The sequence below is a fragment of the Dermacentor andersoni genome, chromosome 1, assembly GCF_023375885.2.
Source record: "Dermacentor andersoni chromosome 1, qqDerAnde1_hic_scaffold, whole genome shotgun sequence".
NCBI classification, from domain to species: domain Eukaryota; kingdom Metazoa; phylum Arthropoda; class Arachnida; order Ixodida; family Ixodidae; genus Dermacentor; species Dermacentor andersoni.
The window spans coordinates 17,041,854-17,066,506 of NC_092814.1; the positions used below are offsets into that span (position 1 = coordinate 17,041,854).

A 24,653-nucleotide genomic window follows, 5' to 3' on the forward strand; every position below is an offset into this window, starting at 1 on the left:
GCACGTTTCCCTTCTACAGAAGCTGTCTTGACCTCCCGTTTCAAACGTTTACGACTGACTCATACTTTTGAGCCGTACTCGAGGTGGCCGCGGTTCGAAGGCTACTCTGGCTACCGAGGAGCAACAAAAGGGCTGACACACTATCAGCTCCTCTAAGACGTTACAGTCTCCTGCCAATTTGCACCCTGGCGCCCCGCTTTCATCACGATCTCGACTGACCGCGTCACGACTCCCTACCACCTGGTCTCGTCTTGCCACTTTGCGCTTCTTTCTACTACACGCTGAACTTCGAAAAGAACGACGGACAGACAAGGAACATAACTGCCCCGTGCCCTTTGTCCGCGTCCGTGCAGAACATGCTTCTCGGTCTCTTTTCGACCGGTGGCTCGAACGTGTTTGATGCGTCAACATCGTAAACGACGGCCGCACCTTTCTTTTTCTAGCACCCGGCCTTTTTGCCTCTGTCACCGTCATTGGCTGCGCTACCTTATTTACCGCTTTCCTATCCTTACGGCGCTTCTTTCTGCGGCGCTTTCTCTTTGAATTCCCTCTCATGTCGCCTTCTCACGCCTCGTGCTGGCCGGTACACATCTCGTCAGCCCGGATCGGTCTCTTACCCGCACATTCTGAATGATTCCTAACTAAATCATCGCTCTCGTGGCTACCTAGACGGGCGGAGAGCCGCACCGATCCCTGAACAATGCAGTGGTCTTCCCTTGAGCTACGGAGCTCGCAATCCTGCGAACTGCCCTCAACTGCATCGTCCAGCTGGCACTCCACTTCGGCACGCAGATCCGACTCGACAGTTATCTCGACATGGGTGCTTGCGTCTGTCGGGTCAACAGCACTCTCTACCTCGTTAGCAACCTCGCTAACATTACAAGCGACGCACACGCGCGGTAACTGTGCCAATTTGTTCGCAGCTGGCCTAGCTGTCTCTACAGTCCTCTGTTGGCACAGCACCTCGTCGCTCTCACTTTGGCCTTTAACGGTCTCTGCTGCCACTAAGGCATCGTTAGCTGCTCGCTTTTTCTGTTCACCTACGAATGTGCCGCTACTCTCGCATGTACTACTCTTCTCGTCGGCTTTTTGTGAAAATCCGCCAGATACTTCTTCATTCTTTTGCTCTGTACTGCCTACAGAATTTTTAGACAGGCGTTGTCTTTGTTCCTTTAACTGCGGAAAATATTGTATCTGTTTTTCCAATGCTGCCTTCTCTTTCTTGTGCTTTTGCTCACGCTCACGTTCTTGACGCTCACACTTAATCTTAAGTTCTTGGCGCTCACGTTTACGTTCACGACGCTCACGCTCCCGTGGTTCTTGTATCACCTCCCAAGCAATCTTAATGCTTTCATCATCATTGCCACTATCTTGAATTGCCTTTATGATAGCTGGCTTTTTCATCTGTTCGTCCGCCTCAACTCCCAAATCGTCGCACACCAACAACAAGTCTAACCTCGTCAATCTTCTAAGATCCATGGCATTTGGCCCGACTGGTGGTTAGAACTGTTTTCCTTAATTAATTTGTGCAAACACACAATATGCAACAAATTCCCAATTCCTAGAACTATAAAACAAAACTCAACATTTGAAGTCTGGCGAATCAAAAGAAAAAAAACCACGCGCTCACTTACGGTTGCAGCACCCTGCCATCTGGTTCATCGGTCCACTCTTCCCGGTTCCTCAGGACTCTCTGGGTCGAAGGCTTGCTCTTCGTTGTTCCCAGTTTCTTAGGACTTCTCTGGACAAAGGCTCTTTTTCGCTGTTCCGGGTTCCTCGGGATTTCTCTCGACGAAGGTTCAACCGTAGCGCTGCCACCAGTTGTTGCAATTTGAGGACGATCCCACGCTGTCAACCAGATGTAGGATCTGTAGGACAATCCCAATTGCTGTCCCCCAGATATTGGACCTTGCCGTTGGGTGCAGGAGTTGGCCAAGGTTGAGGACGACTTTGAGATGAAAACTGGAGGTTTATTTACATTATTTACAGTGAGAGTACAAAGAAATTAACAGTCATAAAGTCATTACGGGCCGGCAGCAACTCTGACGCTGCGGCCCGTGGCAAGAAGCTCGAAAGAGATGAATGAATGAATGCTCTCTTGCTGCTCCCGGTCTCTGGCTTTTAAGCTCTTCGGTGTCTCGAAGTCACGTCACATTCGGCCAATCGGCGAGCCCGTTCAGGTGACGCCATTTTCGGCCAATCGGCGAGCCTGCTCAGGTGTCATTTTCGGCCAATGGTAGGCACACGTGCGATTGTGTCACACCCGGCGCCGAGGGTCGCTCCTTGGGCCCCAATTGTCCGAGTGCTTACTTCTCTCTGCGGTATTGCCTTGCTGGCTTGCAAGCGCCTTCACAATAGGCGGAAAGGGGCGACGTTTCAGTGCTGCAAAGCAGCTTTGTTCGGGACCTGCGTTACCTGGAACCGTGCCAGGCTCCCGCTACACTTTCGGGAAGAGTCGAGCAGTGAATAGCTTCACCTGCAGCGCACGAGGTGGGGGACGCCAACTCGTTTGCACATGCCGCGCCTCAGGAACGGGGTAGATGTGCTTCTGCGCTCCTTAATTAGCTGTCGCGCGATTCGATGTGGTCTCGTGAACTCGAAGGAGGCTCAGGAAAAGGTCCCGTATCTAACAGTATACAATATGTACAGGCGTCTCAGAAAGAGATTAGCAAGCAAGTCAGTTCATTAACTTATCGTGTTGATGGTTTAGAGTGCCAACTGAGCAACCTAAGTGTAGTTACTAAGCGGGTCCAGGATATGGAGACTGCGATGTCGACGATTACAGCAGATCTAGTCTCCATTATGGAAAAACTAGATGACCTACAATATCGTAGTCGAAGAAACAACTTGGTCATTTACGGTCTTCACGAACCAAGCAATGAATCTTCTCAGGATCTTGAAGAGAGAGTAAAGAATTTGTTACACAGCAAACTTGGTATTTCTGTGGCGAATATAGAAAAATGCCATAGAATTGGAAACAGAAATATTAGTCATACACGACCAGTCATGCTTGGGTTGCTCGATTATCGGGAAAAAATGACAATTTTGAAGTCTGCATTCAAATTGAAGGGTACAGCTGTTTCAATATCGCAAGATTTCTCACGTAGAGTTCGAGAAATTAGAAAGAAGCTTTCGAACAGTTCTACTCTAGAAAGAAATAATGGCTCGAAAGTCAAACTTGTACACAATAAACTGAGCACAGACGGCGTAATCTCTGGCTGGGACGAAAATAAAGGTGCACATGTCCAACAAACGAAAAATCAAAATTGACGTTTTGTACAAAAGCCTCAGGAGCTTAATATACTTATGTGGACTGCCAGAGTGTGGTTAACAAAGTCACAGAACTTGAGGGAATATTGGTGACCCATAACCCTGAAATAATTATTCTCACGGAAACATGGTGAAATGATTCTATCAAAGATAACAAATTTGTTCCTCGTGGGTACAATGTGCACAGGAAAAATAGAGGGAGCAAAGGTGGGGGTGTTGCTTTGCTGTTCAAGGAGCGTTTTAAAATTTTGAGAATGCCAGATATACCGAACATTGAGGGTATATTCTACAAAGCTTATCATGGCGCAATTAGATATGTATTGGGAGCACTTTACCGACCACCTGATTCCTCTCCTGATTTCTTTGCTCACTTGCAATGTTACCTGATTGCTCATGTGAAGCCTGGTGATCGATTAATTCTGGGCGGTGACTTCAATATGCCAAACGTGGATTGGTCAACGTTCACACTAAACATTTCTAATGACAAGCTACAAGAAGGGTTGTTTGATATCTTTTTCCTTTTGATCTACGGCAAGTAGTTGACAGTTTCACCAGAATTCAAGGTAACTGCTGCTCCATCCTTGATCTGTTTTTCTTAAGTGGATCTATTACGGGGCAAGCAAAGTGCGAAGTACTGCCTGGAATTTCCAATCGCTCTGCTGTGTTGTTGGCCCTTTCGGGCATCTCTGTGAAGAAGTCCATTGATGTCACTTCCATGCTCAACTTCTCGCGCGCAGATGATGTCGCCATATTGGATATGCTTTCATTTAGTTTTGACTCATTCCAGGGCAGCAGCGCAGACATTCATATACTGTGGAATCAATTTAAAGATCTTGTAAATGATTGCATCAAGCGCTTTGTTCCTTGCATGTTAAAGAAAAGAAAAAGCATATCTTCTTGGATTTCCCGGGACACATTGCAATTAAGAAGACAAAGCGCCTGAAGACAAAAAGAGGTACCACAAGAGACTTGGATGCTTTGCTTACTAAAATTTCCGAACTCGCCTCCGAGCTAAAAATGAAAGTTTCTATAGACAAGCAACGCTACTTTGGGGAGAAACTTCCTAAATTTATCTCAACATCTCCTGAAAAGTTCTGGAGGCTAATTTCTCCCAGTAAGCAAATTAATGATGCTTTCGTCGTAAATGGTGTTTTGAGTGATGATAGTGCAGTAACAGCAGATGCATTTAACTTACATTTTAGATCTGTGTTTACACAAGACAATGGTTCGTTGCCATACTTTCATGCTTCATACCCTCTATGCCTGATGGTGCAATTAATGAGAATGGAACACTTAGCATGGTCCTTAACCTTCATATTAAGAGATCACCCGGTCCTGATGGTTTGCCAAATGAATTCTTAAAGCGTTATGCGCCATGGGTCTCTAAATATCTGATTGCGCTGTTTTCTAAATCACTAAATGAAGGCGAGATTCCAATCGACTGGAGAATGGCAGCAGTGAAATCTATCTTCAAAAATGCTAATAAGCAGCACGTCTTGAACTATCGTCCTATTTCTTTCTCTTCAACATCACGCAAACTTCGGGAGCATATAATACATAACCATATTACCGACTTCTCTTCAAAGAATAAAATAATATCATGCCATCAGCATGGCTTCAGAAAGGGTTTCTCTACATGCACACAATTGATAACTACTGTACACGATTTCGCTAAAGCAATAAATTCAAGTAAGCAGGTTGATGCAATCTTCACGGAAGGCTGGCGAAAGCCTTTGACAAGGTTTCCCACAAAAAGCTACTCCACAAACTTTATGTTACTCTGAGTAATGCCAAAATTGCTACTTGGCTTTCTCCATATCTTTCAAATTGATATCATTATGTTTCAATTAAAAACCATGCCTCACGGAGGCTTCCCGTTGACTCTGGTGTTTCACAGAGTTCGGTGCTCGGACCACTTTTGTTTCTAGTTTTTATTAATGATATCGTTAATGACATTCCCATGAAAATTAGACTATATACGGATGATTGTGTAATGTATTCAGAAATAGCGTCTGTGACCAACTACGACTAAATGAAGCCTTTGAAAAAGTTGTGAAATGGTGTAGTGACTGGCAAATGGCTATCAATTTTTACAAAACTGTATTTATGAAAATTTCGCGTAAGCGTAGTAATCTGCACTTCCAGTACTCGGCGTGTAATGTCTTGCTATCTGAGGTTGAGCACATAAAATATCTTGGTATTTGGATTTCTAAAGATCTTAGATGGAACAAGCACATCAACACTGTGTGCAATTCCACCAATCAACACCTTTTCTTTCTCAGGCGGGCTTCGAGACTGAAAACACCTGAAGTTCGCCTTCTTGTATTTAACGCAATTGTGCTGCCGCTTTTAGATTACGCATCTATAATTTGGTATCCTTTTACTAAAAAAGACATTAATAAAGTAGAAGGTATTCAGAAGTGGGTGGTTCATTATATATATAACAGCTTTGGGCGCATGTCGATGACAGCCTTGCTAAACCGAGCCAATCTGCCAACTCTAACCCAAAGGAATCATGTTCTCAGATTAAAATTTTTGTTTCAGCTCATCAAGGGATACTACAGCATAAATATTTCCGAGATTATTTCCTTTTCAATAGGTTATGCTGCAAGGCAACGGCATGCACTAACAATTACCCCCTTCACTAGCCGCAAAAATTTCTTTAAATACTCACTTTTCCCAGGGTCGTAACTGCATGGAATCAGCTGTCCAACGATGTGGTGTTGCAGCCATCCCTGAATTTGTTTATGTCCCATATTGTGTAATTTCCTTATTTTTCGCTCTGTTTCATTTGCACTTGCAGTAGATGCATTGATTCGGCTGTACTCAAAGCGTATCTTTTATTTCATGATATTGTCTTTTTACTAGCACATGTAACTTTTCTTTTGTTTGCCCTGCTAATCATAATTATGTATCCCCATCCTGCAAAAATCCCGTAATGGGATTGCAGTATTTGTAAATATATAAATAAATAAAATAAATAAATAGAAGATCTGGCTGGAAAACAACGGTTATCTCCACTGTTACCTGGGCTGCAACAAGTCTGGCCTGAAAACAAGAAGATACACGATAGTGTGTTGTCTTGTTATTGTTTGGCCCCCGTCTTTAGCACTGTTCATTTTTCTAAGTCATGTACCAGTTTAGCTAGGTCATGGACATACATTATATAAATGCATCAATTCGTGAAAAAAAAAATTAGTTTTCTTTTATATCATAATTTTTAAAAATAGCATAAGGATAATAGCATAATTTGATGTGAAGTGGCTGCACGCCCTAACAATTAAAAACTTTTGTCAGAAGTTAAGCAAAGTGTTGTTTCGGCAAGGCAAAAAACATGCATCCTCATTGATAAACCATTCTTGTTGGAGAGTGCTAGGAGTTTGTCTTTGCGTGGTGTAGAACCTCTAGACTCCCTTTAATACAAACTTGAAGGAACCATGAAAACGTGTTCGTCTTAGCAGAAGTTTGTCTTATCAGAAGAATAGGCAACATGACCAGGTACATCCAAATAACTTACTTCAAAACAGTAAAAATAGACTTACAATGGGGCAAAAGTGACATAAAAAATGTTTATTTAGCTGAACTTAACACAAAACTGTCACCAAGTGGTACGCTTGCTTGGTTTCATCCAGTCTGTGATGGATGTTTGTCGCTTCGGTGCAAATCGGTAAGTAGTCGTCTATTCTCACCTAAGAAACGAGCCACGTTTCTTCGTACCACTTGGTGCTTGTGAAGGCACACGAGGTGGTCCCGATCACATAAATGCGAAGTCACGTGAACACACACCAAGATGCGACGCCGTCTCCGGGACGCACCTGCTCTGTGGACACTAAGTGCAAAACGCAACCGAAACTTTAAAAATAAATAAATAAATATGGATATCGCATTAAGTGATTATGACAATAGTGCTGACATAAAAAGAAATAAACAAGAAAAAGTGCCATCCCTTACAGCATTTTGTCAACTAAGGAAGAGTGGGCCTCCGAGAGTGGAAAATGTCACGCTAAATCGAAAATCGAACTTTGGGGCCTAAATTCGTTCGAAAAATAGGTTGCGAAAATACATTAGCTCTATGGGAGCCCTGACTGTGCATTTATGAAGTCCAGAATATCCATCAAGTCCAAATTTTTGGAGTCCAAAAAATCCATCGGCCACTGTAAATGTTTTGTCACACAGGGATGATGTAATAAAATGTGTAGGAGAATGTTGCACTACTGCCTCATCAGGGCCCTTGAATGCAAGGGACACGTGCTGTACTAGGTGTACCTAACGCAGCAGCAGCCTCTTGTAAGAGGCCGTACTACGCAACTTTTGCACTGGTGATGTACAGTGCAAGAGTGTCATTTAACATATCTGGCACCCAATAATGGGTTTGTGCCAAGAAACTGTGTTGGATGTAAAGGGATGCGCTGTCGATAAGCTAAAGAAGTGCTTCTTCCTCTCGATTTCTACTTCCCGACACCCCACAAGGGCATGGATGACGGTCAGTCTTTCACCACATCTGCTACATGTAGGAGGTTCATCACCAGTCAACAGGAAGTTGTCCGTACCATATGTGTGCCCTATTTATAGTCAACAGAACAGGACATCGGTTTCTCGCAATTTTATTATTGATGGCTGTGGTTTAATTAGATAAAGTTTATTCAAAGTTTGGGTGTCCCACAAGCGTTGCCAATAGTCTCTTTTATTCAAGTGAAAGGTTTCAAATCTATGGTGGGGACAGCTATGAAAAGGTTGTAATCTTTTGTTGCTGTGGATGTGGCGATTTTGTCAGCAAGCACATTACCCTTGATGCCTCTGTGCCCGGGCACACAGCATATTATGACACGTTGATTGTATGCATAAACAGCGCACAAGAGTGTATTTATAAAGATAAATTATTACACAACAATTGTTTGATGTGTTTCATAGCCGATAATGGTGCATAGGCTGCAGCAGTAAAGATACTTGTTTGCGCATGCGGAACGCCAGAGTTCGAAAAGGACGGAGCGACTGCTGCATTAAGACATGCCAGCTTGTGACTTTGATGCATCAATTTAGAACTCCAGGAAGCAGTACTTCGACCAAAGTTCAGGGAAGTGCATTCCCATGTGCATCTCAGAAGCACGCTTACCGACTTCAACAAACGACATGTCACATTCCACGAGCTCCCACTGCCACGGCGGTGACAGTGTTGCTGGAAGCATTAAACAGTGTTCTAGAAGTAGGACTCTAGTTCAGTTTCTTCACTGAGATTCCTAATACGCAGTAAGAAGGGCTCCCTGGCTGTGGGCTCATTATTAAAAAGGATGGCACAGGACACATCATTTACAGCTGTGTAACAAGGATGTTCAGGATTCGAGTTTACTTTCAGATAATATGTGAAGCTGGAATATGACCTCTGTAGACGGAGGGACCACTCATTCTACATAGAAGCTTTCTACAAGACTTGTTCGCTTGCTAGGTGGATATCTAGATGGTGCACAGCGCCTAGGATTTTTAGCACGCTTGACGTTGCCAAATGATAGATTATAGCACCAGAGTCAAGGCAAGAGCAAACAAGGCTTCTCCAAAGTTCAGGAGGCATTTTCGATCACTACCCCATGTTGCGTGCAACAGAATTTTTAATAGGTTCATCATCTTCAAACATTTTGCCTTCAGATATTTAAGTTGGGGGATGAAAGTAAGCTTAGAGTCTAGAATTATTCCCAGGAATTTGTGTTCATTGCTCACAGACAGTTCCTCTCGACTGATTGTGAGATTTGGCACTGGTGTCACACCTCTTTTGCTTGAACAGAGCGTACACACACTCTTCTGGGCATTTATTTTAAACTCATTCACATCCACCTATTTAGACAACTTGTTTAACGCAACTGCACCTGTTGTTCACAGATCGCAATGTTACATGATTTGAAACCTATCTGCACATCATATACAGAATAAAACATGGTGCGTGGAATGACTGTATACAGGGAGTTCATTTTTACAACAAAGAGTGTGCAACTAAGCACACTCCCTTGTGGTGCGCTGGTCTCCTGGGTGAATGTTCTAGATAAAGCACTGCCCACTCTCACACGAAACGTGCGATTAGACAAGTAGCTTCCGACTGTGTTTAGCAAATCTCCATGGATCCCCATCACGGTAAGATCTCGCAGAATCCCAAAGCATCAAGCCATGTCATACACTTTCTCTAAATCTAGAAATAGCGAAATAAAAACTGTATGTATATGTATAAACATAGCTTATGTAATAACGCATCTCTGAAGTTTGCCTCGATGCGAACAAGGCGATCTATTGTCAACCTACCTTATCAGAAGCCACACTGGAAGGGGTCTAAGTATTTTGCTATTTTCTAGGAAACAGATTAAGCGCCGGTTTATCATTTTTTCATACCGTTTGCACAGACAGCTTGTTAGTGCTATTGGCCTGTAGCTGCTGGCTAAGGACGGATCTTGTTTAAGTATCAGGATGACTATGGCTTCTTTCTACGAGGACAGAAAATACCTGGCCACCCACATGGCACTGAAAAGAGACAGGAGTGTTTTCAGTGCTTCAGGATGTAGGTATCTAATCGTGCCATACAGAATGTGGTCGCCACCTGGCGCTGAGCTGTTGCAAAAAGTGAGACATGCCTTAAGTTCAGCTAAGCCAAATGGGCATTTGTAAGCCTCACTCAATGAACCTTTGCAATTAAAGGGCTGCGACTGTTCACGCTTTGAACTTCAGGAAAGTTGGTGTATAGTGCAATGCACTTTAGACATATTGAGTGTTTGCCTAGACAATCCACCTGACCTTCCAGGCTATCACCTTGGCTACTTACAAAGGGTAGGGGATGTGTCTGCCGGCCTATTAATTTATTTACCCTGTCCCAGACTTTTATCTGGTCCGTGTAAGAATTTATACTGCAGAAGTACCCTCTCTTTAGCACATCGACGTGTTCTTCTACCCCGGAACTTTAGTTGTTTAAATCTAATCAGGTTTTTAGTGGTTGGAGAGTCGCGAACGCGTCCCTAAGCTTTGTTTTGGTTTTTCCGTGCTTTATCACACTCTTCATTTCACCACGGGACACGACGTTTATTCGCCAGTCCGTTAGTTTGACGGATGTATTTTGTGGCAGCCCCAATTATAAAGCCAATTATATATGCCTCAGCACCGTCTATATTAAAAGAGGCAATATCATCCAGGCTTAAATGTGTTAGCCCTTGGAAAAGGTCCCAGTTAGCTGAGTCAACTTTCCATCGGGGAATGTGTGGCGAGCATGCATCTTGTTTTGTTATGCTTAATAAACTTGGGAAGTGGTCACTCGTAAAGGTTTCTTGAGAATGGACCATTCCAGGTACGGCATTAGTATCTATGGAGGAGTATGTGTTATGTGCCACACTGTACAATGTCATTTTCAACCGTGTCCTAACGCAGCATCATGCTCTGTGATCCACTTGTGTCTGCCTCAGTATTCGTGTAGCACAGACTTATACCTCTAGTTAGGTGTCCTGGTGCACAGCGTGTAATATCGTGTGCTGCGTGAAACGAGAAAATCGCAACAGCTCGCACGCAACGCCATTAGAGGAAGTGTGCCGTGCCACAAAAAAGTGAGGAGAAAAATAAAATGAAAGCGGGGCCCGTCACATATGCATCACGCGATCCTCGAGGTCCGATATGGGAGAATGCAGGGAAGGAATTTCGCTTGCGGAGGCTAGACGAGCCGAGTGGAGGGAGCGTATATGTTTGCAGCGAAGCCTGTTTCCTGAAATCATGGGTTTGTGGCACTGAAATATTTCTATCTCGGCTATTGATGAGCCGATTTGAAAAATTCTTGCGGCTGAATGCTCCCTAGAGGACACATAACAACTTTTACCGTATAACCAAAATTTACAATTGGGCCTGGTGAGGGGCCCTTTAAAGGTCCAGACACTCGGCATCGGCTCAAACCCCAGGATCCTCTTTTCCCCAGACTCAGCTAAGCCATGCACGGTTAAAGAATGGAGGGGCCAACCCTCGTGTGCTCGAGTATGTGGTGACGCAACTCGCCAAACGCCTGCTGACCCAGACGCCCCTGCGGGGCCGCAGACTCTGCATGAATCAGGCGAAAGAAAAACGAGAAGGGTAAGTCGCCAACTAATTTTCAGTGGCCGACTTTCGATGAGGCGTGCTGGTTAAGCCTAGCCGGCAGGTTGTTGGGCAGCATGCCGTCGCAGGAAGCTCGCCCTTGATATGTTCATAATCACAGACGATTACATACAGATCAGGCGTAGGATCATGCGCATGGATTATACTGACAGCAGCACATGTGAAGCAGAATTTGGGTTCATGGGCGATCAGCTGCGGTGCCGCGTCGCCTCGGCGTCGACAGCACCACTCAGAGATAGTGCATGTTGTTCGCCTCAAACCGTATTTCGCGCGTTAAGGCGGCGCCAACTGATCTCATACGACTACCACACTTCCACTTTCTTTTAGTAAGCATCGTAGTTTAGTAAGCATCGGGTCGATGCTTTTCTTTTGGCGGGGGGATAATGCCGCTAGTTGTCACGCGCCAGCGCTGAAAAAGAAGCGACTTGAACGCGCGCTCGGCAAGAGGTGGGCGCTGAAGAAGAAGAAGCAGAGGCTGAGGACGCCAGCTTGAGTTTTGTGTACGCCATCTTGTACAACTGTCTGTCTCGCCGACGCCGGGTACATCTTCAATTGTCTTTTCGTGACAATACTTACGTAGGCCCGGTAAACACACTAGCCACACGCATATGCATTTTACTTGTTTGGCACCGCAGAGCTTTATTTCCACGAAGCTTCACTTACCGTGAGAACAACATACTACCTCAGGCCGCAGTCTGTATATTTAAACACATAACGACGTTTTCCTCTGCCGGAATGTTCGTCCACACGCTGTGGCTCGTCACACCTATGCTGTGAGTGGCCGCCCGAAACGTGTTTAATAAAGCTAAACGATTCCAATGAAGCCATGACAAGCACACGTGTTTGTTCTCATGAACTGCAAATGGGCTTGTTATAGGTTGTATTGTGATAGAATACGCCGCAGTTGGACTGTTGGTCAGATCGCTGTGGCGCGCAACCACGTAGGACTGTGCAAAAGTTTGCACGGTTACAAACTTACGCGCAGCCCGGCACGGTTGTGCCTGTGATTGCGCACCGAAGGCGAGAAATGTAAACAAGAGAGGACAATATGGCCCGACACAATGGCGGAGTCATCACTTAGCTTCACAAAGAGTGACATCAGGGCCCCTCCTTAGATTTTCCTTCCTCCATGTGTCAGGGACTGTCCGAGGTTCCCTTTGAAAGCACCGTGACCAGAAGTCACTCTCCTGGCTGCCGTTCTCTGCTCTTAGTTACTCATCCATAGCACCGTACCCAGCGATTTCAGTTGTGTGGCCTCCGAAATGGTGCCGTCTCATAGAGGCCACAGACACAACCATAAAGCTTGCATAGTGGAATCGTAGCCTGACCGCATAGAACGTGTTTGCAAAGCGCAGTTTACGTCATACTCTCGCACCTCATGCCCCTTAACCGCTGTAATTAAGCTGGCTCATCGCCTGTGAAATTTAAGCGGAATTCCCACACGGACATAAGCAAAATCATGGTTGCGCCACATCGCTGTTCACCCAGAAAGCACCCGCCGATATCCTCAAAGCTTGCGAGACTAGCTCTAAAGACCCGACACGTGTCTAGGACAGAGCGTGTGTATACCGTCTACTAATCCTGCACGTCCAAAAGCAACAGCAAAAATCGGCGAAGCTCCAATTATGTACTATGCCAGCGACCAACATGAAATAGCCGCATGCAATAGGATATGCTTCCTCGCACACCAGTTTCACTCTGAAAAGCCAAGTCTACCTGTTTACTATGCATATAGCAATGAGCATGACAGATTTTGCGAAACACATCAAAAAAAGCAAGCATGTGCGCCTGATTGCTGTGCTCCTCTCTTAAGAAACACGAAGACTAAAGCTGCAGCAATCAGACCACTCGTGAAAAACTTGCATGATGGCACACAAAGCGCCAATGTAACAGAAGCGATAGCTCAGTGCACAGTATTTGACGCCTGGAACATGCAAAGTACACAGAAGCACATGGCATCTGTCACAACACAGTGTCAAATGCCACACTCATCTTTTTAAGACGGCCATGTGAGCAAAATCTGCTGACAGCACCGAGAGTCTGCGGATAGTCTGCGACTTCCGGTCCATGAAAAACAAACACGATTCTGACAGATCTCAGACTGGTGGGTGGAGCTTCCAAAGTTGTTCAAGAAAATCGAACATGGGACAGAAGTCCCAAGCACTCCAGGACTGTCAGGGACTGATAATCGAAGAGGCTCAATGTGCACATGTTCGGAGCAAATGTTTCTCCTTTACAAAGGCCGTCACCTAGACAACCCCGCAGAATGCATTTTTTTCCCCCTTCCGCGTCCCCTCCTCTGCATTGCCTTTGTCGGTCGGTGCACCTCGCTGAGAAGCACACTGGCTGCATCGCTTTTTTGTCTGCGAGATTTTCCAGCAGCCGCATTACAAACGGTATTTCGTATTACGCAGCTGCGCTATAAGCGGTGTGTATATTACATGGAATTTTATGGGAGGGTAAACAGGAGTCAGAAAAGACTGCATTATAACCAGTCCTGCACTGTAAGTGGTTACGCTATAAGTGGTCTATACTGTATGTTTCATTTATTTACCCCAAAATTAGCACTTCTGGTATTACCGAGAATGTACTCGTGATCACAAAATGAGCTAATAGTTATTTGTAGGTCCAGCTGCTTACAAGACATTGCAGAAGTGAGCGCAAGTAATTTTTTCGCTGCTTTTGACACAAAACTGTAAATTCCCTGCCGCATGCAGTTCAATAATCTTTGGCTCACATGTTCATGGAAGCCTATCAGCAACTATGCTCAAACAGTGTTTCAGGACCCCTTTTGGTAATGCCTCACATTTCGGACAACATACTGCACATACCTTGGGTACCGAGGATCTCCATGTGCAAATGTGCCAGGCCATTGGCAATGGAGTATGCCATCTTGCACATTGTTGCTGTATCCACTGGAATCCTCATCAGGTAGTCAAAGAGTGACCCATTTTCATGGTAGTCTGTGATGAGCCACAACTGCGTCCAGGTTCCATTATCTGGGAGATGCCAAAGTTACACATTTACAAGATAAATGTGCATAGCACACCAGCAATACTTGCCATCTGGTCCCATATTAACTCCATTGCAAAAAATGCTCAAAACTTTGCTATACTTCCCACAACACACTGCAAACATGGTGTGACCACACAACTTCCATGTTGTAACCAGCTGCACTGCACTTGTTACCATAGGTAAGGGCTGCACCCCCACTTTTTGGCCGAAATGGATCAGGGAGGTAGCGGGCCTGCTGCCGGTGGGGACCACCTAATGTGTGCACCGCCCATTTGGAAGGCAAAATTTTTTTCTAAAAAATTCGAAACGTCATGCAGGAAAGCAAAGTTAGTTCTGTTGCAGCTAGATGACGCTAGCTGCCTTTCGACACCGCTCAGGCTGGCACCATCGCACCATTATTTCTTTGTGTGGCACGTCGTTTCGGCTGTGTTTCCAATCAGATCGGTGGCATTTCGCCTCTAGAGAAGGAAGCCCTGTTCAGGTCAGCGCCGGTCAGACGATGGGCCGGCATCTGAGGTCATTTACAGCAGCGTTCCATCCTTTGCGCCTCTCTCACACACTGCTACAGTTGCGGGAACAGTACGAACCTTTAACGGGCCGTCATCGGCCTGATTCGTGTAAGGGCCGCACCCAGCCCAGATTCTAGAAAAAAAAGTGCGTCCCTTACACGAGTATATACGGGATTATAGTTGTGCTCATGAGGTTTCAGACCTTCATTACTGGGTCAAAAGCTCTGCATAAAAACAAGAGAGAGAGAGAGAGAGAGAGAGAGAGAGAGAGAGAGACTCAAATTCTGTGTCAGAATATTATTTTGTTTACCCACAGGTGTTGTGGGTAAATAAAATAATATTCTGACACAAAATTTGAGTGTCTCTCTTGTTTTCAGACATTAGAGTAGAAGAGTCGGAGTGGTTGAGACACAAAAAGGACTGCAAGCAAGTATTGGCCACACAAACACAAATGAAATGATTAAACAAAGTCCTACAAACACATTTAACATCAGGTCAGGAAAGCAGAAAAAGCACATTTTAAAAGTTAACACTGAATGCCTTTTTCATTAAAAATTAAAAGCACTCAACGCTAGAATAGCAGCTACTTGAACATACAGGGGAAACAATACGAAAACAGCAATATATATCCTTAGCCAAAAAGGACCAATCTTTCTTTTATCTATGATATTGAAATCTTATAGAAAATTATCACTTTCTACAATATTACAAATGTGCAAAAGCTTCTTCAAACCCAGCAGGCAAAGCTTATCGAGCTGGAAGATAGAATTTCTTGTTGAAACTTGATAGCTTTTGGTACATATTCCTGACATCGGCAAGGAATCTGAATAAGAATTATGGACAAAAGTGATTAACTCCTTAAGTGCTGTGACAATTCTGAAAAAATGTTTAGAAGTGCAATAAAAAATTTTGGAAGTCATTGTGTATTATTTTCTTGTCAAAAGTACAAGCAACTGAACACATACACATGCGAAAAAATGCTGAAAATTCACGACGAGTTAACTCATCATCGGCACCAGAGGACGCTCGTTCTGATAGCGAGTTATTTCATCATCGGCAGTTAAAGTGTTAACAAGTTGTTCAAGGGCAAAATAGGAATTGCGTGGAGGTCTGTTGCTCGTATCCATAGAATCGGAAAGGCTTCCTCACATCGTCCAATCACTCATTTTAAGGACTATGCAGACAAACAAGCAGTCCTCAGAAATTCAGGCAGGCATCATGCATACGTTTGGAAGACAACTACTGCACAGGCACAGTTCACGAACTAAAACTGCTCTGGCAAAACACAAAAACAGAGAAGCTGTAAAAATGTTTTGCTGGTGTATGACAAACAGAGTTGACAACCAATGTTTCGTTTGGAACAATAATCTCATTTGCAAAAAGAAATGGCGAGGACTGAAAAGCGGTCCCTTCAAAGTTAGCAGTAAAAAACACGTCAGCTCTGCTTGGTCTCTTTCAATGCAAGAAGCAAAGTAAACAAATTAGATAAACTAGAATACTGCATGTTTAGACATCCCGAATGGTAGGCTTTCTACTACGCCCCAAAAGAGGAGGTTCTTGAACTGTAGACAGTCCCTTTGACTACTTTTATTTTTAATTGAAATGTAGAGCATGAAATTTGCTCGAAGTTTTATATTCTTAATAAATAAAAATGGATATGAAAGTGAAAGTGTGAGAGTTGAACCCACTACCTTCATATGATATGCTATATCGACGGAGCTATAGCTGTCCCTCCACACTTTTTCTTGGTATTTGTGCACTTATATTAAATGTTAGAGGGTGGGAGTGTTAGCCCGTGCCATTCGCAAACAGCACAAATCAGACCAGAAGATCACAGTCTGCACATGCACAAGGATTCTAAAGAAAAAGTAAGTTTGTGTACAACATGCCATGTTCAAACTTGACAAGGCACTAATGTGTGCTTTCAGGTTTTGCACAACAATGCAATTCTACTGCTTCTCTAACTATTGCATGCAAAGTACTAATCAGTGTCACAAGAGAGTTTTGACTATCCAGAAAAAAGGGCTTCTCTAGCCAGTTTTGCTCCACAATCAGCAAAATAAATGTTACCTTTGTTGTCGGCGGCTATGAAGCCAAGGATGTTGTCGTGCCTCAGCATCACTGTTTGGTAGATCTCCACCTCACGAAACCATGACCGCTCATCCCGCGAAGAGAATATTTTCACTGCAACCGATTCACCACGCCACCGGCCTCGCCATACTTCACCGTAACGGCCTTTGCCAATGACCTCCACCAGTTGGATCTGACGCGCTATGCTCCTCTGCACCAGCAGTGGCAACCCTGCAAGCAAAGCAAAGCAGTACTGGCAGTTTTGCATTAAACTAATAGTGAATTCCAATGGCAGATTAGGAACGGCTGACAAACTCTGTGCTGGAGCACTCCGCTATGACGGAGCACAACAGAATGAAATCTGCAATTGAAACACAGGCACTCCCGCCCCAGCAATTGGAAGGGGGCGCTAGCGCACATCCGCTTCCGAAAATGCCCCCCGCATTCCTCGCGTTTTTTCATCGTTTTCGAATTGAACTCGCATGCGCATTTTGTTTGGAAGTTTTGTGTTTCTTTTAACCTCTTGCGCTCTAATGGAAGTCACACTGCACTTAAGTCTGCTTCTCTTGTCCGCCACGATTGTGTGTCGGAAATATAGGAGATGCAGCGAGCCTGCGATTAGTTCTGTGGCAACACATAAAGACAGCCTGAAGTGCCTTCGGAACTGCATTTCATCAACGAAAGTAAAGACTGTTAAAATGTGAGCTTCCAAAAAGGAGCCGTTGTTACCTCTTCATTTGAATGCTGGCGAACTACATCATCAACGAAATGCGCAACGTTTGGTCCTTTGGTCGGCGGCCGAAACATGATGTCGAAAGCTTGCCAGAATGCACAAACTAACTTCCCAAGCTTCGCCACTTCAGTCACCGCTGGTCGATTCGGAACTTGAGCTAGAGGAATCATCTCTCCCCGCAAGCAATAAAAGCACAAGCTGACGATGCAAAGCACTACTCATTTCTTCCGAGAGACCCCCATTCGCGTTCACAGGTGCACGGGCCATAGCGGTATGATGACTGTGGGTGGGCTGACATCAAGCAACTTCCGGTCAACTACGTCAATTTTTGTGGAGTAGAAAGCACTGCTCCATGGAGTGGATCTAGCGGCGGAGCTGCTCCCAATCTACCAATGAAGGATAGGGGAGGCACTCTCAATTTCCCAACGGAATAGGCATGCTCCGCAAGGTGCAAGAAAACTACTACCGAAATTGCTCCAAATCTGCCACTGGAATTCACCATAATCGCCACAAAAAATAAATGAATTAGGTACAGCTGTCCAATAATGTCACATGAGCACCATCCCTCAGCACACACGGTGGTAAAAACTACTGAGAGCCAAACTAAGGTCTGCCTTGTGTGCAATGCAAGTCAGGCAGAGCAGCACACGGTATACAAACTGTATGTAGACAACACTAGACTAGAAGTGTAGCTTGCTTAAACATGGCAGTCCCTTGTCAGACTGCAGAGAAAACCTTGTCAGATTGCAGCAGCAATGCAGCTGACACAAACTCCTGGGCAATGTTAGCTATCGGTACTGCTACAAGAGAATGAAGCCCTATTCACAGCATTGTCTATGACTGTGTTGGGCTCCAAGATGGTGGCTGCCCCTGAAGGTCAAGCCAAACAGGTGCCTGAGAACCCCTATTTGCATGGAGGCATCATCATCACCTGCTAGGCTAATGCTTATCTCTTCACACTGCTATCTGCACCACGAAAATATAGGCCTGCCACAATGAATGTTACTAGACAGGGGCAGCTGGAAAGCTTCACGGGCTCACCACAGCAGCAAGGTGGTCCCTGGCTGTCACCCAAAATGTGGCGGTGCAGCGATTAAGATGCGCCCTGTTGACATGACTTTTGCTCCGCATGTCGTCTGCTTCATTGTCTGCTGCTGCAAGCATTCAACCCACGTTAACCGCCCCACCCTTTTCCGAACACCTCCAGTTCTCCGAAATTAACGGTGCGTACTGCAAGAGCAAGGTGTCACCCTGCCCCGAGCACAGCAACTTTCACGCTCAAGGAGGGCACATCTACACTGCTCTAGGGCAGGAGAAATTTGCTACGCACTTCCCAGGCTAATGTTTACAAAGTGCAGACTGATAGCAGTGCTGCTTAGGTACCGTTTGCAAGGATTGACCGACGGGCTAGTTCCTTCATTATCACAGAAAGAATAGCACTTCAAGACAGGACACATGGGAGGAACCACACAGACACTGCACTATCAACTGCGTGTTTATTATCATGCTGAGCCTTTTATAGAGCACTAAGGCAGTGCCAACAAGACCATGAAAAGAAAGCACACCTGAGCCAAAAGAAAAAGAAGGAAGAAAAAAAAAAGACCTTGCGATTCTTGTTACAATGCAGTTTCAAGAAAATTAATTTAGAGTTAGTGTATTCGGTTCCGTTGAAATGTGGAAGAAGATCAGCCAGTCAGGCCACTGTACCAATGATAGGCTTAGAGAGCATAACAACAATGTAAGGAAACTTGCAATCAGTGGAAACCTTGCCTTGCATTGTTGGCAGTGCGGACGTAAGCCTATGTTATCACAGAGTGAAGCATCGCATAGACACCCTGATAAGTGCAGCAGGGAAACCTTAGAGGCTTTTGAGATTGACCGCTTAAATGTTGGTTGCATCAGCATCCCATCCCTTGAGCTCTTCAAGAAATCAATTTTCTTGAACTGCATTGTAATAAGAATGTGCTGGATGCAAGGTCTTCTTTCCTTCTTTTCCTTTTGACCCAGGTGTGCTTTCTTTTCACGGTCTCATTGGTACTGCCTTAGTGCTCTGTATAAAAGCCTCAGCAAGATATTAAACACGCAGTTGTTAGTATAGTGTATGTGTGGTTCCTCCCTTGTGTCCAGTCTTGAAGCGCTGTTCTCCGTGTTAGGTACAGTATTTATGGTGACCTAAAGAATAGGCTCATAAACACATGAAGCGAGAATCTTTTGCAGTTTTTTTTTTTTTTCATTTTAAATTACTGCTCGCATGCCCGCTTCTGCAATGCACAAATAAATAAACAAATAGTGTGTAGCTAGCTACAATTAATAAATTTATTTATTAACGAATTTAAATAGAGTAGTATGCGTTACAAACCACAGAACTAGTTGAGTGCTAATATGACGACACTAACATAAATGTTTCACTTACTGCTGTTTTAAAACGCCCCAGCACACGTTATCATAGTTTTGTCATGTTTATTTGTTCTGCTTGCGCAAACAAGCTTTGTAAAGCTTTGAGAAATGTAAAATGAACAAGCAATACTCAAGAAGACAGAAAAAAAAAGAAGGTATGCACGATTGTATCAAGAAGAAACGCTACGATTTTAGTGGCACAGTGCTCAGCATGAAAAATGCCATTACAGGAAAGTTTTTTTCCCGATGCTGCGACAAGCTTGGCCTGGTACACAGCTACAAAAAAGACCTTTCTCTTTCAAGTGAGCCATGAGCAGCGACATCCACATGCATTTGCTTATCATCTGCGTTTGATAATGAGAGCAGAACTGCACAACAAAGTCGTCTTCAGACTGTTGAGTGTGAATGGTCTGAACGCACTCTGTAACATCGAGCTGCATCTCTTTTTCAATTACCTTTTCGCTAACGAAGAGCAGGTGTCGTTATCTGCAGCAGAAAGAGCTTTCCTGAAGGCATGTGCTAACCATTCCACATCGTGTACTACACGAACAGTTCCACATGACCTGGTCGCAAATCGACGCGTGCGCCACCCTCGAATGGGCGACAGGTTGGGACCACCTTTGTGAGAGTTTTCCAACTGACCTCATCTAGTAAGGCTGGCCACAGTTCACAGCTAGCACACACTGTACCACACCCACAAACATCAAGTAACCAGTAAATAAATACAGTAGAACCTCGATGATGTGTTCCCATTACGTGCGTTTTCCCGGCGCCGACGTTCACAAATGAGAACACAAAAAATAACCTAACAGAGTTGCGCTCATTTGTTACCAGTTCATACGTTCCCGGATCACACGATTTTTCGGCACCAACGTTCAGTAAGTCGCCAAACTGCGATCGTATACGTTTTCCGTCCGCTAAATTCCATGTAAACAAGAAAATGCGCGAGGCGCGCGCGATCGTGTACAGTATATAGCTGCCCGCCACGGCAGCTTCACCGCAATACTCGCCCGCCCATCTCACTTGAAAGTGCTTGCGCACACTCAGTTTTTCATTTCGGTACCAGCCCACTTTCTCCGGGGTCGTCGCACGCGGCATTCACAGCTATCACCACCAATGCTATTGTGATAAGCATCTTCGCCTATCTGTTTGACGGCGCCTGGTGCCGTCGGAAGCGAAGCGTAGTGTGCAATATTATTAGGCGATAACCGAAACGCGATGCCGTTCCCTGCTGCAGACTGCGATCGTATACGTTTCCCGGCCGCTAGACCCGCATGCGAACAAGAAAAGGCGCGAGGCGCGCGCGATCGCCCATCTCACGTGAAAATGACGGTGCGCACTTTATTTCGGTACCGACCGGGTCGTCGAACGCCGCATTCACAGCTATCGCAGCCAAACCTAGTGCCGATAAGTTTCATCTGTTTTACAGCGCGTGGTGCGTAGTGCGTTGTGCCATCAGTAGCGTACTGCACGCTTTTAGGAGGCGATAATCCAAACGCGCCGCCTTTCCCTGCTGCAGGCGGCGCGATGCGAGCATCGTACGTTTCGCTTCGGCAGCATCCGGCGTCGCCCACCAGCTCGATTTCGTTTCGGTTTCCCTTCGCCCTCTTAAAACACCACGCAATAGGAAAACAACAAAACGCGTGCCGCCGAAGCACCCGCAGTTCGACGCGCGTCGGCGTCTCGTGCCGCAACGATCCGCGCGACGCTTCACATTACGTAGATGTCAACAGACGAGTCTGCCAATTTTTTTTTTTTTTTTTTTTTTTAGTTAATTCGAATGGTACGCTTTCCGGTTAGTATGTTTTTTCTCGCGGTTTTTTCAAAACAGTTATGAGCGATCTACTGCGAATCTCGTGGTAAATGTCTCTTTCAGATTCACAAATATTTGAAAACTTGCGGGGATCGAGGTGCCTTCCCATGCCTCATCCCCTAGCTCACGAGTTGTGATGGCCATTTGTCAAGCTCGATCTCCGGCAACCGACACCCTAGTGGCAAAATGGTGGACATGGCTAGCATGCCAGAGCTTCTTTCCCATGCAAACTGTGCTTCTCCCTCCCGGCGTCGTCTAACTGCGTGAGCACACGTCACCGATACGTGCCCCTATTGGCTACCTATCGGCCTTTGGATGCCGTGGAGAGATGGCGTGGTATAACTTAAATATTGTGGTGTTTTAGGACATAAGCTGCAACGGTAGAGAATGTCGTCGCGGAGCACGAACATGCGCAGCATAGGCTCCGAATGTCTAGAATTGAGACGATCGATGAGAGCAAGTAAGCAGTCAGCACGCCATTGTTCAGTGTGGATGTTGTGCAGATCAGAAACGGCCAGGACGCAAGAGTCGGTGTAATGCGCATCATATTCAGGGCGGTCGACAGGATGACGGGAGAGGCAGTTGGCGTCCTTGTGCAAATGGCCCGACTTGTATAAAAAAGCAAATGAATATTCTTGGAGCAGTAGCACCCATACACCCAATCGCCCAGTGGGGTCTTTAAGCGAGGAGGCCCAGCACAAGGCATGGTGATCAGTAACCCCGGAAAATGTGCAGCCATACAAATAGGGGTGGAATTTAGCAACTGTCCAAACTACCTAATGCCAGGCACTCCCATTCGGTAATTGAAAAATTCCTCTCAGCAGGTGACAGGAGATGGCTGGCGTATGCAGTTACGCGCTCTGTGTTACGCTGCCATTGATCAAGTACAGCACCAATTCAATGGCCACTGGCATCTGTGTGAAGTTCAGTAGCGGCAGATGGATCATAATGAGCCAGCAATGGGGGAGCTGCGAGCAAGCGTACGAGGGTGGAGAAGACTTTGGTTTGAGCAAGGCCACATGTGAAAGCAACGTCCTTCTTAAGTAAATCGGTGAGTGGGCGAGCGGTTTTAGTGAAATCCTTGATAAAATGACGGTAATACAAGCAGAGCCCAACAAAGCTTCTTACTTCTGTGGCAGAAGATGGAACAGGAAAGTTCTGGACAGCATGAATCTTGTCAGCGTCGGGTTGAGTGCCAGCGGCACTGACGAGATGGCTAAGAACAGTAATTTGACGTCGTCCAAAATGGCACTTGGATAAGTTCAATTGCAAGCCAGTGCATCGGAAAACAGAAAGAATAGCCGATAGAAGCGTTAGATGACTCGTGAAAGTTAGTGAAAACATTATGACATCGTCTAGATAACACAGACATGTGGACCATTTACATGTACAGCCGCGAAGTAAGGAGTCCACCATTGTTTCGAAGGTTGCCGGGGCATTACAAAGGCCAAACGGCATAACCTTGAATTGGTAGAGGACGTCAGGTGTTACGAAGGCAGTTTTAACATGGTCCATGTCATCTACTGAGATTTGCCAATAGCCCGACGTGAGGTCTATCGATGAAAAGTACTTGGCCCCGTGCAAGCAGTCCAAGGTGTCATCAATACACGGCAAGGGGTAGACATCCTTCTGTGAGATTTTGTTAAGGTGACTGTAATCTACACAAAAGCACCAACTGCTGTCCTTCTTGACAAGGGCAACAAGGAACGCCTACGGACTGCATGATGGCTCGATAACACCTCTAGTCAACATCTTATCAACTTCTAGTTGTATCACTTGTCGTTCAGCGTGTAAAACATGGTATGGCCAGCGGCATATCGGATTGGCGTCTCCGGTGTAAATACAATGGGTAACCACCATAGGTCGGCAGTGTGGGAGAATACTCACTCACCATAATTTTCCAGGCCCCGCAGTCACTCACATTCACGCTCACCTCCACTCAGACTCACTGGAACTCACTCATACTGGCACTCACCTCCACTCACAATCACTGGCACTCACTCGCACTCACCTCCGCTCACACTCACTGGCACTCACGCCTTTTTATACGAGTGCAGGTGAATGTGAGTGAGTGTGCTGCCCTCTGCTGCTCACAATTCGTGTATATTCAGACAGAAGCTTCCAATTTAGCACCTATTGCATCTGAAGTGGGCGAAGGCAGTGTTTTGGGCCCAGTTTTATTTTTAATAAACATAAGCGACTTGTCTTCCCGATTACATGGTAACATACATCTATTCCCTGACGGTTGTTTTTCGTACTGCGAAATTAATTGCAATGATGATCACCATATACAAAATTCTACTTTTTCTTGGTGTCAGGAGCGGCAGATGACTCTAAATGCCCAAAGCTAAGTAATGCTAACAGTAAGTAGAAAGAAATAGATATCTGATTTTACTTACATCATTAATGACACACTTCTCACTTGTGTATTTCAGGGCAAATATTTAGGTGTCCCTTTAACACACGCTCTCCAATGGGAAACTCATGTTAACCACACAACCTAGTGGAAATCAATGTATATGCAGAGCGCCAAAGCGACACATATTTCTGAGAAGATGCCTTCGTCTTGCGCCTGCAGATACAAATGTGCTGGCCTACAAAATGCTTGTTCGACCAGTGCTGGAGTACGCCTGTATTGTTTGATCTACCTACACAAAAGAACTCATAAGAGGGGGTGCAGAGGAAGGCAATAAGGTTAATTTATAATAAATACAAGTCAACGGATTCATTGAATGAATTA

At 45.2% G+C, this 24,653-nt stretch overlaps 1 protein-coding gene across 2 annotated transcripts in view; it reads right to left on the reverse strand.

The window, feature by feature from the left end:
- The window catches only part of babo (TGF-beta receptor type-1 babo), a 166,129-nt gene that overhangs the window by 71,088 nt on the left and 70,388 nt on the right, over positions 1 to 24,653 (reverse strand). For both annotated transcript variants that reach the window (XM_050194153.3, XM_050194154.3), the window contains exons 5-6: positions 16,971 to 17,201; positions 14,208 to 14,375 (exon numbers count right to left, since the gene is read on the reverse strand). In XM_050194153.3, the coding sequence (XP_050050110.1) occupies positions 14,208 to 14,375; positions 16,971 to 17,201 (399 nt within the window). The remainder of the gene's footprint in view (positions 1 to 14,207; positions 14,376 to 16,970; positions 17,202 to 24,653) is intronic.